Raw genomic sequence first — 16,576 nt, forward strand, 5'->3', positions numbered from 1 at the left:
TGGAACCAGCTTCCTTCTGAAGCAAGGACAGAAGAGTCCCTTCCTATCTTCTGAAAATGGCTGAAACCCTACTTTTTCTTAAATAATCCCACAGCAACCCCCCTTTTTGTGAACTATACTCCTACTTGATTTTTATTAGAACATTTGTACTGACTTGGCTGATAGGTACTATTTGTTTTTTTGGGGGGATACTTACTATGACAGATATGTGGTTGTCGCACTTAGAGATCTTAAGGTGAATGCAGTAACTATAAGTTGCTATGGATAAGACTCTCTGCTAAATGAATAAAATGTAGAAATATGTAAGTCTTAATTATTCAAGGGTTTATACTGGTCGTACATGCTGTAGAAGTGTTTGTATTTGAATTGATCATGAGAGCTTTGCCCTTTATTCTTGTGCAGGCTGGGTAAACACGCTGGTCGGAGGCCAGAAAGAGGGAGCTAAAGGCTTCATGTTCTTCATCATCAATGTGGACCTGACAGAGGAGGGACTCCGTAAGCATTAGGATCTCAGGGCTTGTGTTTTGTTCATGTGTTTGTGCCCACACCCTCATGTCATAAAGCTGTCTGTGTGTGGCATATAGTGCATTCGGAAAGTATTCAGATCTCTTGACCTTTTCCACATTTTGCTACATCACAGCCTTATTCTGAAATGGATTAAATAAATAAATCTACACACACTACCCCATAATGACAAAGCGAAAACAGGTTTTTAGACATTTATGCAAACCTTATTTACATATGTATTCAGACCCTTTGCTATGAGACTCTAAATTGAGCTCAGGTGCATCCTTTTCTATTGATCATCCTTGAGATGTTTCTACAACTTGATTGGAGTCCACCTGTGGTAAATTCAATTTATTGGACATGATTTGGAAAGGCACACGCCTGTCTATATAAGGTCCTACAGTTGACAGTGCATATCAGAGCAGAAGAGATTAAATTTGAAGGAATTGTCGGTAGAGATCTGAGACGACAGGATTGTCGAGGCGCAACTGTGTCCCCAAGAACACAGTTTGGAACCACCAAGACGCTTCCTAGAGCTGGCTGCTTGGCCAAACTGAGCAGTCGGGGGAGAAGGGTCTTGGTCATCATCTCTACGGTGGCAGCATCATGTTTTGGGAATGTTTTTCCTGCCCCTGATCACTCAGGAACTCAGACTGGGGCAAAGTTTCAACTTCCAACAGGACAATGACCCTATGCACAGAGCCAAGACAGCGCAGGAGTGGCTTCAGAACAATGTCCTCGAGTGGCTCAGCCGGTGCCTGGACTTGAACCCGATAGAACATTTCTGAAGAGACCTGAAAAAAGCTGTGCAACAACACTCCCCGTCCAACCTGACAGAGCTTGAGAGTATCTGCAGAGAAGAATGGGAGAAACTCCCCAAATACAAGTATGTTGCGTCATACCCACGAAGACTCGGCTGTAATCAGTGCCAAAGGCACTTCAACAAAGTACTGAGTAAAGGGTCTGAATACTTATGATATTTCATTTATTTATTTTTTATACATTTGCAAAAATTTCTAAACCTGTTTTTGCTTTGTCATTATGGGGTATTGTGTGTAGATTGATGAGGGAATTTTTTTGTATATTTTAGAAAAATTAATGTAACAATATGGGAAAAGTCAAGGGGTCTGAATACTTTCCGAATGCACTGTATGCCCAACCTTGTGCGCTGAAGTGTAATTTGTTTCTGTAGTGCACGTGGATGACATCATCTTCCACATGTTCCAGTACATCCAGAAGCTGCGCATGAAGGGGCCTCAGGAGTGGGTCTTCCAGGAGTGCAAGGTAAGTACAGCACTGTAGTACCACTCACTTCGAGTTTCTGAGCTCTGGCTAGTTTCAGAGTGGCAGGTAGCGTAGGGGTTAAGAGCTTTGTGCCAGTAACCGAAACGTCGCGGGTTCAAATCTCTGCGCCGACTAGTTGAAAAATCTCTCTGTGCCTTTGTGCAAGGGACATAACCTTAATTGCTCCTGTAAGTCACTCTGGATAAGAGCATCTGCTAAAATGACTAAAATTTTCTCACTGTTTTAGGATTGAGGGTTGTGCTGTCAGAAAACAATCAGTCAACTATTTATGCATAGTCCTTTTCACAAAACCAAAATGAAGTCCGGACCAAGACTGAGAAACAGACTCAAATCGTCTTTGTGGTGGCCTCATAGTTAAACCTCTGGTGTATTTAACAGTACACATGGATTACATCTGAATTGTCTCATTGTGTTGCTCAATCCTCTGTTGTATGTAATATGCTTTATTTGCATGTGATTGACATGTGACTTGTCTCTCCACCGCAGGATCTAAACACAGTGGCCTTCAGGTTCAAGGACAAGGAGCGGCCCCGTGGCTACACCTCCAAAGTGTCTGGATTACTGCACGTAGGTGGTGCTCTCCATTTCTTAAGGTCATCTCCACGGTGATGCACTGCAGCTCCGTGGCTCTGTTTGATGATGTCATCAGACTGCCTTGTCTACCAGCCTCTTATTTTGTGGGTAAAGAGTCAGCAGACTCAGCCCCAGTCTAAATTAAACTGACATTCCTGCTAGAGTCAAAATATTACTGTTAGCAAGGCAGTCATAGAGGGTAGGATGTCCAGTGTATTTTGGTCTGTTGGTTTTCTTTACCTGTGTGTGCGTATCTTTTATTTTTTGCGAACTAAGCAGAGCACCCGTTCTTTATTACTGTGTTCCAGTGAACCGTGTTCCCCTGCATGTGATACAGTAAAATGCAGACCCCCATTGTTAGCACCTAAACCTGTTTTTCTTTTGTCCTTTGTTTTGCAGTACTACCCTCTGGAGGAGATCCTAGCAGCAGAGTACCTACTGGAGGACTTCAGGCCAGACCTGATAGAGATGGTGCTGGACAAGCTGAGGCCAGAATACGTCAGGTTAGTTCGGCTTGTTTTATTCTGTTTTCACATTCGTCTTTCCAGCATGGTTTCAGCGACTGTGGCGAATGCATTATCAAACCAGCGCAGTCCAGATTGGCTCAGCTCAGTTAGTTTGGCTCAGCTCGGTCAGTTCTGCTCAGTAGTGTTGCAAGGGTACCAGCGCTTTACTCAACTAAGAGTACACGCCTATGACACTTCTGTTTTGAAGTGCATTTTGATAAACATATTTGTAATGTCCTATATAATTTTTTTACCTTTTAATTATTTAACCTGGCAGGTCAGTTAAGAATAATTATTTTTTACAATGATGGCCTACACCGGCCAAACCCGGATTACGCTGGGCAAATTGTGCGCCGCCCTATGGGCCGGTTGTGATACAGCCTGGAATCGAACCATGGTGTCTATAGTGACACCTATAGCAATGAGATGCAGTGCCTTAGACTGCTGTGCCACTCGGGAGACCCTATCTCCACTATATATGCAAAAGTATGTGGACAACCCTTCAAATAATTGGATTAGGCAATTTCAGCCACACCCGTTGCTGACCGGTATATAAAATTGAGCACACAGCCATTCAATCTCCATAGGCTAATCTGGGTTTGGTTACATTTACATGCCGAATGCACAGTGCCAACAGTGAAGTTTGGTAGAGGAGGTATAATGGTCTAGGGCTGTTTTTCATGGTTCGGTCTAGGCCCCTTAGTTCCTGTTAAGGGAAATCTTAATCGTACAGCATACAATGAGATTCTAGACGATTCTTTGCTTCCAACTTTGTGGCAACAGTTTGGGGAAGACCCTTTCCTGTTTCAGCATTACAATGCCCTCGTGCGCATAGCGAGGTCCATACAGAAATGGTTTGTCGAGATCAGTATGGAAGAACTTGACTGGCCTGCACAGAGCCCCGACCTCGACCCCATCGAACACCTTTGGGATGAATTGGAACGCCTACTACGAGTCAGGTCTAATTGCCCAAAATTAGTGCCCAACCTCACTAGTGCTCATGTGGCTGAATGGAAGCAAGTCCCCACAGAAATGTTACAACATTGCATTCGGAAAGTATTCAGACCACTTGACTTTTTCCACATTTTGTTACGGTACAGCCTTCTTTAAAAAAAGTGTCTCAATCTACACACAATACCCCATAATGACAAAGGAAAAATGTATAAAAACAATATCCCTACTCAGCTCACTCCCAGACAGTCTAAGCTAAATTCTTGCTTGAGAAATTGCTCTTTGCTAAGAAACATTTTTATTTTTGACCATTGTTAAATCAAAATCACAGTAAGGTACTTAATTGTTACCCTGTATTGATTTAATATTGAGAATGAAATCGCTGCATTGGACTTAACATTCACCTAAACCTCGCACTGTTGAATTAAGAGAACTTTAAGAAACTGTTGAACCTGAATCAATAGGGAGCTCAATAACACATTCTGCAGTATTACTACCACTACAGTCACTACTACTCTACTTCAGTCACTACTATTGGCATCCTACAAATAGAACACTGCTCTGCAAGGCACTCGAGCTGATGTCATAAGGGCGATACAAATCTTCCGTAGGCAGCTCAGGGAAAATGGAGTGTGTCTGACTCTAAAACGATCTGACAAGGGGGTTTATAAATGCTAATAATGAGACCTGTTAATGTCCGTCCTCTTACTGCAGAGTCGCAGTTGTCTCAAAGTCGTTTGAAGGGCAGACAGACAAGACTGAGGAATGGTATGGGACCCACTACAAACAGGAGCCCATCTCTGAGGAAGTCATCAAGGTGAGACTGAAATGCGTTCAAACTCGACAGATTTTCCATATTCTCATCACCCTATGGGTGAATCTCAGAAATATTTGATTCCTCACGTCCTCTCCTTGCCTTATCCTCAAAACATATTGTAGAAGATTGGATTTAATTCTTCTGACATTTTCATTCAATGCATTTTCAGTAAGAGGAGCGGAAACAAGGACACAAGGAATAGAGGACCGATTTGAGATTCACCCTGATCTGACTGGGCGTCTTTTTAAATCGTCAATTGGCAATGCTTAAATTGGCACTCTGCAATTACTACACCAATTGTTTTTATTCATAATATACAGTACCAGTCAAAAGATTGGACATACCTACTCATTTAAGGATTTTTCTTTATTTTTACTCTTTTCTACATTGTAGAACTATGAAATAACATATGGAATCATGTAGTAACCCAAAAAGTGTTAAACAAATCAAAATATATTTTAGGTTCTTCAAAATAGCCTTGATGACAGCTTTGCACACTCTTGGCATTCTCAACTAGCTTCATGGGGAATTATTTTCCAACAGTCCTGAAGGAGTTCCCACATATGCTGAGCACTTGTTGGCTGCTTTTCCTTCACTCTGCAGTCCAACTCATCCCAAAACATCTCAATTGGGTTGAGTAAGGCTGATTGTGAAGGCCAGGTCATCTGATGCAGCACTCATCACTCCTTCTTGGTCAAATAGCCTTACACAGCCTGGAGGTGTGTTGGGTCATTGAACTGTTGAAAAAACAAATGATAGTCCCACTAAGCGCAAACCACATGGGATGGTGTGTCACTGCAGAATGCTGTGGTAGCCATGCTGGTTAAGTGTGCCTTGAATTCTAAATAAATCAGTGTCACCAGCAAAGCACCATCACACCACCACCTCCGTGCTTCACGGTGGGAACCACACATGCAGAGATCATCCGTTCACTTATTCTGCGTCTCAAAGACACGGCGGTTGGAACCAAAAATTACACTTTTGGACTCATCAGACACATGGACAGATTTCCACCAGTCTAATGTCCATTGCTCGTGTTTCTTGGCGGGTTTTAGTAGTGGTTCATCTGCAGCAATTCAACCATGAAGGCCTGATTCACGCAGTCTCCTCTGAACAGTTGATGTTGAAATTTGTCTTACTTGATACTGTGAAGCATTTATTTGGGCCGCAATCTGAGGCTGGTAACTCTAATGAACTTATCCTCTGCAGTAGAGGTAACTCTTGCTCTTCCTTTCCAGTGGCGGTCCTCATGAGAGCCAGTTTCATCATACAGCTTGATGGTTTTTGCAACTGCACTTGAAGCAACTTTCAAAGTTATTGATATTTTCCAGATTGACTGACTTTCATGTCTTAAAGTAATGATGGACTGTGGTTTCTTTTTGCTTTTTTGAGCTGTTCTTGCAATAATATGGACTTGGGCTTTTAGCCCTATTTGATATCTTCAGAATACCACCCCTACCTTGTCACAACACAACTGATTGGCTCAAACGCATTAAGGAAATAAATTGTTAATTGAAATGAATTTCAGGTGACTACCTCATAAAGCTGGTTGAAAGAATGCCAAGGGTATGTCCAAACTTTTGACTGGTACTGTATACCCACTGATTCTTGATGAACATCTTATAAATGCCTTGTGAGCTTAATTCAACTTGTGTTCCCCTTCAGAAACCAACAAATAAGCCTGTTTTACTCCATTGTTTGTAAACAATGTAATTGTAAATAAACACTGTATAGTTTCAACCATGTTTTGAGGCTATGTTGCTATTATGGATTGTCAGTCCTTGCATCCATAGGTCTGTATGAATTTGAGTGGTTACATTTTTCCAGCCACATACCAAAACAATTGGCGTTGTCTGCTTTTTTGTTGTTTGAACGGCAGATTCTCCAGGAATCGTCAGTCTATCCAATTGCTGTCACACATTCCCTAAATGATCTAAGGTTTATCACACCATTACCCACAAGCCATTTATTTTATTAGTAAGGCACTGATGATCTGCTGTCAACACCCCAGTGGTGAATGATGTGTAAAGCCACAGATTGCTCAATAATTTGCAGACTTTTTTTCTATTCAGTGTAGTATCGGGGTTCAAATGTGTGACGGTTTAGAAATCGTGAAGTTTTGATAGTAATTTTGCAGTAAGACTGACACTAGCACTGAATGTTCTCAAGTCACCTTTCTGAAATAAAGCCTTGGGCCACTAACTCGACAGAGCTTATGATGTTACAAAAGCTTTTGTGGAAGGCTTTAATAGGTCCTGGGCACTCTGGAGCGGGTTTTCATTATGATCTCTCTGTACTTTGTTCTATTCATCTGTCCGGCGCCGACAGAGATGGCCGCCTCGCTTCGCGTTCCTAGGAAACTATGCATTTTTTTTTTACGTGCTATTTCTTACATTGGTACCCCTGGTCATCTTAGGTTTCATTACATACAGTCGAGAAGAACTACTGAATATAAGAGCAGCGTCAACTCACCATCAGTACGACCAAGAATATGACTTTCGCGAAGCGGATCCTGTGTTCTGCCTTTCACCCAGGACAACGGAATGGATCCCAGCCGGCGACCCTAAAAAACGACTTCGTAAAAGAGGGAAACGAAGCGGTCTTCTGGTCAGACTCCGGAGACGGGCACATCGCGCACCACTCCCTAGCATACGTCTCGCCAATGTCCAGTCTCTTGACAACAAGGTTGATGAAATCCGAGCAAGGGTAGCATTCAGGAGGGACATCAGAGACTGTAACGTTCTTTGCTTCACGGAAACATGGCTCACTCGAGAGACTCTATCGGAGTCGGTGCAGCCAGCTGGTTTCTCCACGCATCGCGCCGACAGAAACAAACATCTTTCTGGCTCTGAACGAACTTTATTTGACTCTTTGCAAACTGGAATCCACATATCCTGAGGCTGCATTCATTGTAGCTGGGGATTTTAACAAGGCTAATCTGAAAACAAGACTCCCTAAATTGTATCAGCATATCGATTGCGCAACCAGGGCTGGCAAAATCTTGGATCATTGCTATTCTAACTTCCGCGACGCATGTAAGGCCCTCCCCCGCTCTCCTTTCGGAAAAGCTGACCACGACTCCATTTTGTTGCTCCCTGCCTACAGACAGAAGCTAAACCAAGAAGCTCCCACGCTGAGGTCTGTTCAATGCTGGTCCGACCAATCTAATTCCACACTCCAAGACAAGAGGAATACCTATGTGAGAATGCTGTTCATCGACTACAGCTCGGCATTTAACACCATAGTACCCTCCAAACTCGTCATCAAGCTCGAGACCCTGGGTCTCGACCCCGCCCTGTGCAACTGGGTACTGGACTTCCTGACGGGCCGCCCCCAGGTGGTGAGGGTAGGTAACAACATCTCCACCCCGCTGATCCTCAACACTGGGGCCCCACAAGGGTGCTTTCTGAGCCCTCTCCTGTACTCCCTGTTCACCCACGACTGCGTGGCCACGCACGCCTCCAACTCAATCATCAAGTTTGCGTACGACCCAACAGTGGTAGGCTTGATTACCAACAACGACGAGACGGCCTACAGGGAAGAGGTGAGGGCCCTTGGAGTGTGGTGTCAGGAAAATAACTTCACACTCAACGTCAACAAAACAAAGGAGATGATCGTGGACTTCAGGAAACAGCAGAGGGAGCACCCCCCTATCCACATCGATGGAACAGTAGTGGAGAGGGTAGTAAGTTTTAAGTTCCTCGGCGTACACATCACAGACAAACTGAATTGGTCCACCCACACAGACCGCATCGTGAAGACCTTCAACCTCAGGAGGCTGAAGAAATTTGGCTTGTCACCAAAAGCACTCACAAACTTCTACAGATGCACAATCGAGAGCATCCTGTCGGGCTGTATCACCGCCTGGTTCCGCCCACAACCGTAAGGCTCTCTAAAGGGTAGTGAGGTCTGCACAACGCATCACCGGGGGCAAACTACTTGCCCTCTAGGACACCTACACCACCCGATGTCACAGGAAGGCCATAAAGATCATCAAGGACAACAACCACCCGAGCCACTGCCTGTTCACCCCGATATCATCCAGAAGGCGAGGTCAGTACAGGTGCATCAAAGCTGGGACCGAGAGACTGAAAAACAGCTTCTATCTCAAGGCCATCAGACTGTTAAACAGCCACCACTAACATTGAGTGGCTGCTGCCAACACACTGACTCAACTCCAGCCACTTTAATCATGGGAATTGATGGGAATAAATGTAAAATATATCACTAGCCACTTTAAACAATGCTACTTAATATAATGTTTACATACCCTACATTATTTATCTCATATGTATACGTATATACTGTACTCTATATCATCTACTGCATCTTTATGTAATACATGTATCACTAGCCATTTTAAACTATGCCACTTTGTTTACATACTCATCTCATATGTATATACTGTACTCGATACCATCTACTGCATCTTGCCTATGCCGCTCTACCATCACTCATTCATATATCTTTATGTACATATTCTTTATCCCTTTACACTTGTGTATAAGGTAGTATTTTTGGAATGGTTAGTTAGTTTACTTGTTGGTTATTACTGCATTGTCGGAACTAGAAGCACAAGCATTTCGCTACACTAGCATTAACATCTGCTAACCATGTGTATGTGACAAATAAAAATTTGATTTGATTTCCCTTGATCCTGACTAGTCTCCCAGCCCTTGCTGCTGAAAAACATCCCCACAGCATGATGCTGCCACCACCATTCTTCACCGTAGGAATGGTGCCAGGTTTCTTCCAGACGAGACGCTTGGCATTCAGGCCAAAGTGTTCAATCTTGGTTTCATCATGGTCTGAGAGTCTTTAGGTACCTTTTGGTAAACTCCAAGCAGGCTTTCGTGTGCCTTTTATTGAGGACTGGCTTCTGTCTGGCCACTCTACCATGAAGGCCTGATTTTCCTTCTGGAAGGTTCTCCCAGCTCTACAGAGGAGTTCTAGAGCTCTGTCAGTGACCATCGAGTTCTTGGTCAACTCCCTGACCAATGCCCTTCTCCCCCATTTGACTGGGCAGCCAGCTCTAGGAAGAGTCTTGGTGGTCCCAAACTACTTCCATTTAAGCATGATGGAGACCACTGTGTTTTTGGAGACCTTCAATGCCGCGGATATGTTTTGGTAACCTTCCCCAGATCTGTTCCTCAACACAATCCAGTCTCTGAGCTCTACGGACAATTCCTTTTGACCTCATGGCTTGGTTTTTTTCTCTGACATGCACTGTCAACTGTGGGACCTTTTTATACAGACAGGTGTGTGAAATCGGGTCCAATCAATTGAATTTACCACAAGTGGACTCCAAGCTATAGAAACATCTCAAGGATGATCAATGGAAACGGATTGCGCCTGAGCTCAATTTCAAGTCTCATAGCGATGAGTCTGAATACTTATGTTGAGGTATTTGCAAAAATGTCTAAACCTGTTTCTGCTTTGTCATTATGGGGTATTGTGTGTAGATTGCTGAGGATCAGTTTCTTTAAGTCAATATTAGAATAAGGCTGTAACGTAACAAAATGTGAAAGTCAAAGGGTCTGAATACTTTCTGAGGGCACTGTATCTACAGCCAACAACAGTCTGTATATTATATATATTTTTTTAAATTAAAACAATCTGGATTTCTTTTTTTAAAGAATCAGCCTTGTTATTGAGATTTTCATGCCTTTTCAGGATCAAAAAGGGGGTTATGGCAGGGGTTGTGGCAATGGATGTGGTCGTCCCTTCGGCGCGGCTGAATTTTAAAGGCCCCCATCTTGACATTGTGGACACATTTTTGCGTTTTTCAGCTAATTTCCTTTAATTCTACCTACCGTTTGCCATTGAGCTGAGATTTTTCCGTTTTAAAGCTAATTTCCTGAATTTTGCTAATGCAGTGCTCTTTTGCTCAAACATAATAACAAAATCAATACTGAAATTCCAAAACAATGAATTTTCAATTCTCCATGACTGCCTATCTTTTATTTTGGTGATTGTTATTTCTCAAAGATTATATTATAAAACAAATATAAAGGCCCATTGTCTCTTCTACATACTTTATATCTGGTTTTAGCCGTAAAGTTTACACTTAATTGTTTTTCCATCCTTGAATATATATATATATATATATAACATTTTATTTATGTATATATTTTTTTACACTTTTGACATGGGTGACCCGGAAAGAATTTCAATGGCAGAAAAATCCCTGCTTTTATACCGCCCTTGTACCGTATCGCGGTAGACTGCATTACATGCACAGCACACAGAGGGGCGTTATCATTTTTTTTATACCCCTAAAAGCCCAATGTGCGTCTTACCAAAATGCTAACAAAGTACTAGAGAATTCCTAAAGCGGATTCTAGCTAAATGCTGAAGACCGCAAGCGAACAAGCTAATTATAAAGACAATCCAGCTCATTTTAAGTTAGTTATACAAGTATCTCAGAAGGCTACTCAGTTTGCTACACATACAAAACAAATATTAAATATTAGACATGCACAAAACAAATTCTGATTCAGGAGAGAGTTAATGATTCGGGACAGATAATATTCTCTGCTGTTCAAATCTATTGATCTTGCTATCTAGGCCAACCAAATGCACAGCTGTAGAGTATGTAGCACATTTTAGACCAGAGATAATCAACTAGATTCAGCCTCGGGATGATTTTATCTAATGTCCAAAAATGTATTACATTTTTTTGCTTAACCTTTAGTAGTGAATTATATAACTTGATCACCTTACGTATGCTGTACAACAGTGAATCATGAAAGTTGCTCCATTTGTGCTCATTGTAAACGAAACATGTGACTTGGTCAATCCAATGTTTTAGCAAGCTTTATTATTCCATTTTGAATTCAATCACTTTTTGAATGCACCCCTTTTGATTTGAACGAAACCTTCAAATACATTATTTTTTCCCCATTGTAGAGGTTCTCAGAAAGTGACTTCTTGGACCAGAATGCCAAACTATTCAAGATATAAAATGTATAAAAATTCTCAGTTTACCTGTATTTTGCACACCATACCATGACACATCCATGTCTTCATCACTGGTAAAGTTAAACAGTTGAAATATCATTTAAAAGCTTACAAACAGGGTTGTCAAACTATTTTGTTTACACCTTAAACGTAAATGATCAAAAATTGCGTCAAGTCAAGATGTTTTTTTCCATATTTGCATATGTTGTAGTTTAGACCCTATTCAACATCATGAGGTTTTTGTTGTGCCCGACCATCAGTTGAGACACATGCTCTTGAATACAGGGTGGGTGTCATGTTTTGGCTGATTAAATGTACTCAAATTGAAATTTCAACTTTCAAATGGTACCACAAAGATGGTTGAAGGTCCACACATCATTGGATGTTGACTTAAATGGGAATATGTTTTAAATTGGTGTCAATCCTCCATAGGAAACCTATTGAAATAATATAGACAAAATAAACATGTACACCATCTTTGTGTTAGTAATTAGAAGTTAAAATGTCAATTTCAATGGTATACCAGCTAAACTGAAGTTGTCTGAAGGGATAGGTCCATTCTATACGTTATATTTCTATGATTTGAAATGACACCCCCACCTTGTATTCAAGAGCATGTTGTTTCTCAACCGATAGCGGGCATAACACACAACCCTGTAAGCTTTTTAATGATATCGAACTCAACCTAACTATTTTCAAGTGATGAAGACGTGGATGTCTCATGGTATAGTGGGGTATCCAAAATGGGTCAACTTTGAGCACTTTTATCACCTGAATGTTTTGGTCTTCAGGTTAAAAAATATCACTTTCTGACCACTTCTTCCATGGCCAGACATGTATGAACATGTCTATTTAAATCAAAAGGGATGCTGTCAAACGGATTAAATTCAAACGGATTTACCCTACAATGAAAAATAATATGACTGTTTAAATGAAGAATGCAATCTGCTTTCTTGTAACCTGTAGCTATTCACTTAAAAGTAGCTAAGTAAAAAACAGTTTTGACAGTATTGACAATCATGCTATGGGTATTTCAAAATCTGGTATACTGCCAAACCCTAGTGTCTAGTTGGTTGCCACTGGACATAGTTGATCCTGCGTCATGTAGAATCTGCCTGGGACAGTTTGTCTGGGTTGCATCATCTATAGTTTATTGGCTATAGTTGGATAGATGTGTAGAAGCCTTTAGTCATGTATCAATAAATTCCCAACCCTTAACTTAGCAAGGAGGACTAGCTAAATTGTCTGTGTTTCAGAAATGGGGAAATGCTGACCTCAATGGCAAGTTCAAGCTGCCCATGAAGAACGAGTTCATTCCCACCAGCTTTGAGATCTACCCTCTGGAGAAGGACTCTCCCTCCGCTCCCACTCTAATCAAGGTAAGCCTAGCTCTGGATAAGAGCATCTGCTAATTGACTAAAATGTGAAATGTCAGGGTGTTGCATTTATCAAACTATTTTAACTTCATTCACCAAGCAGCTAGACCGAACTGAAAGCGTAGCTGCATGTTTCAGGTGTCTGAATTTGTTCAGAAACTTTCATATGATAATGAGGAAACGGTGTCAGGTTTGAGAAGTATTTAGTACTGTTGTTGTCAAGGTGTTCTGATCAGAGGATGTACGTGGTAACTACTGCTGACAGGTTGGAATCTCTTTTGAGCTGTTAGCTTCAGTATTACAGTACATTGTTGACTGCGGTTCACAACCCAACAAAGTTCAAAAGCAGTTGTAGAGATTTGATCTACCTCCTTAAAAACAAGTACTACAGCCTGATATCTTCATATACTTTTTGCATGCCCTTTCCCCTCATTGGAATCTGTTGCTAATGTAATCATGCTTTTTTTTCCTAGGACACCGCTATGAGCAAGGTGTGGTTCAAGCAGGATGACAAGTTTTTCCTACCAAAGGCATGCCTGAACTTTGAGTTCTTCAGGTTGGTAGACAAACCACAGCCCATGTTCCAAGTTTCTGAGACGACGATGTGATACATCTTTTGTATTATTTTCCTCATACAAACAATTGTAGTTATAGGACTCAAATACTGCTATTTGAAATCGTATTAGGAAGGACCACATGTGATACCACGTGTCCTGCTGATCCCTTCCCTTGAATTAATCAATGAATGTATAAGCAACATGGCTACTTTTTTGTTTTTCAGTGACAGTGATTTAGAGATGTCTAGCTGTGTTGTAGCTAACAGTTGATTCATCACTGCCATTTTTTTCCTACAGCCCGTTTGCGTATGTGGACCCAATACATTGTAACATGGCCTATTTGTACCTGGAGCTCCTCAAGGACTCCCTCAACGAGTATGCATATGCAGCCGAGCTCGCTGGCTTGAACTATGACCTCCAAAATACCATCTATGGGATGTATGTAAGTATTCAAATTCCCCATCGCCCTCACGCCACCGCGATCCCAAACCCATCTGTTCCTCCCTCATGCATTCTCAACCTGGACCTTCGTATCAGCCCTGGCTGCATCCTCCTTCATCCTTTCTTCTTTGAAACCGCCTCGTCAGAAATGCTAGACTCGACAGTTGTTCTTTTCCCATTCGTAGTGGCACTGTTTGGGTATGGACTTTAAAAAGTAAGTTGGTACAGTCCTCTGTCAGACAGTTATTATTATTTTTTAATCTGATACAAAGGAATGGGAGAGACACTAAGTAGTAGTGGTTGTAGCCATAGCATTAACCTACCATTTAGTGGCAAAGTACTCCATCCCTCCTTGGTGGACAGAAAAGCCGGTTGCGAGGCTGCATATACATACTCTTCTTAATCAATCTTCTCACCCTGCTCTGTCTTTTTGACCACGTTATCCCACCTCCCCTACCAACAATCATGTTTATTACATTTTTTTGGGTCACTACCTATACTCAGACCCCCTGCACTGCAACATGACTGATCTGTTTCTCAGGTTATTGAAGGATGATTTAAGAGTATACATATGCAGCCAGCCTTGCCGGGCTGGTCTATGGCAGCCTCAGGGAAGAATGCCATCCTCGTAAGTACAGTGTCTGTCTGACAGTCCCCCTAATAGCCAGTTATTAAGAACAAATTCTTATTTATCCATCTTAAGGTTCTGAGTGTGGAAGACTGTCTTCCGTCTATCTACGCCATTTGTTTCTGTGTGTTAGTCTGTCTGTAGGAAGATGGGGAGGTCCTAGAAGGTCCCCTTTCCTATGTTCTCTCCGTTTATGTAGGGACTTGTGGTTTTACTGGAGGATTGCCGAATGTAGTCTTCAAGGAATGCCGTTTAAGTGATATGAAGTTGAACATCAACTATGAATTTATCCAATACTTATCTGACAACAGAGTAAGTTCAACTGATCAGGTCTGGGTTAAAATATGAACTATAATATCAGCAGACTGCCTGTCTTGAAGGACACGTTTGGCCCCGTGGATTTCACTGAATCACTCCGAAAACACAACCCATCTAATAGACCTAGAAAGAACTTCATACATTCTCTCAAATTTTGTTGTTTTAAGCATCCATTTCGAAATTCTCTGTGCGGTCAATGTCAGCCAGATAGTAGAACAGTAAGTGTCTCCTTCACAAGTTCTAAAGGAATAAAGCTGACAACACTGCTTATCCTCTGAAAAATGTGTAGCTACTGTCAGTTCTGCAGACTCATGATTCCAATAGCATGTTCCAGACTGGAGCTGGCATTGTACACATAGCTAATAGTGTTTGCAATCTCCTTTGAGTTTTTCAAGGACCAATTCTCTTCATATATCGCTTAGTATTGGAATTAGGTTTTGCTATGTTTTTGCTTAATGGAGAATCGAGATGCTTGTCTTCTCTCTCACACTCTCTGCTCCTTTCTAACTTTGGTTTGTGGCGGTTTGGTTTCACTCTTTAAATGGACCTCCTCTCACATTTGGTTAACATCCAAACTAGGCCTACCTCTGTGAAACAGTAGCTTGTTGTGTGCAGAAGGAAGCATAGTACTAGTCATGAGGATATTTTGCCTGCTTGTTATTTACCACTGATGTGATACCAAGGTCATAAATAAGAGACTACCTAAGACTTGGATTATACATTTTAAAGGCTAATCCCTCATGGGTTGATGCTACATACTTTGGAAATGATGCTTTGAATTCTCTAGTCCGGCCAATCACACATACCTAGCTAACTTTATGATGGGGTGTTTATCTTTGTATTAAGGTTTTCCGAGCTTCACCAGTAATAGAGTTGCGTCGGCACAAACTAACTGGGGACTCATCAAGGGTAATGATGTTGGAAGAGATTTACAGTTAACTGGTGTCAGTATGTGTGTGTCAGCGAGAACGAGAAAGGGGAGGTAGAGGGTGATTGCGAGAGCGAAACGCTGTAGCCTGAGGGTATTTCCGATTCATGAAGGGGCCCGAATGTTTGGATGATATTGCAAAGCAGAGCTTCATATATATAACCTTGACTGGGCTCTGCCTACCATGGTGTTGTTGGTTTGGTAAATTTACACGCATACACACACCACTCACTGCATCACTTACTGTTAGTTGGTCACAGAACTCGATGAATAAGGGTAATGCATTTACAGTTGATGGTAATGAGCAATGCTTGCTTTGTAGAGTTGAGTAGTTGGCTACAGACTCATAATATGGTCATTGCAGTGGCAGCAATGCAGGGTTGGAACCCTGTGCTAACGGGCTAGTGTGTGATGCCACAGTCATTAGCGTGGATGCTAGCACGGTCAGTGAAAGTCACAGCAGAGGCACCTTCATGGCCCAGCCTGCCTCCCTCTGCTGTGTGTGTGAGGGGCCATTTCACAGACTGTACTCAGGACTCAGCCAGCACTCCGTGTCCTCTGACAGATAGTGGTTGGCATTATGCTGAGTGGAGTCATTGTCCTAGAGGAAGGGCCAGGGCAGGAGGAAAGGTTTGGGAGGTTGGTCTAAAACACTACTACCTTTAGTTTCCCTAACCGATAGGGCTGTTTATTCATCTACACACACATT

General features: G+C 42.0%; 1 protein-coding gene across 2 annotated transcripts in view; it reads left to right on the forward strand.

The window, feature by feature from the left end:
- The window catches only part of LOC112252831 (insulin-degrading enzyme), a 47,747-nt gene that overhangs the window by 15,440 nt on the left and 15,731 nt on the right, over positions 1-16,576 (forward strand). For both annotated transcript variants that reach the window (XM_024424477.2, XM_024424478.2), the window contains exons 8-15: positions 403-495; positions 1,700-1,791; positions 2,299-2,379; positions 2,785-2,888; positions 4,557-4,659; positions 12,876-12,998; positions 13,469-13,551; positions 13,850-13,994. In XM_024424477.2, the coding sequence (XP_024280245.1) occupies positions 403-495; positions 1,700-1,791; positions 2,299-2,379; positions 2,785-2,888; positions 4,557-4,659; positions 12,876-12,998; positions 13,469-13,551; positions 13,850-13,994 (824 nt within the window). The remainder of the gene's footprint in view (positions 1-402; positions 496-1,699; positions 1,792-2,298; positions 2,380-2,784; positions 2,889-4,556; positions 4,660-12,875; positions 12,999-13,468; positions 13,552-13,849; positions 13,995-16,576) is intronic.

Source organism: Oncorhynchus tshawytscha, linkage group LG06 (genome assembly GCF_018296145.1).
Source record: "Oncorhynchus tshawytscha isolate Ot180627B linkage group LG06, Otsh_v2.0, whole genome shotgun sequence".
NCBI lineage: Eukaryota > Metazoa > Chordata > Actinopteri > Salmoniformes > Salmonidae > Oncorhynchus > Oncorhynchus tshawytscha.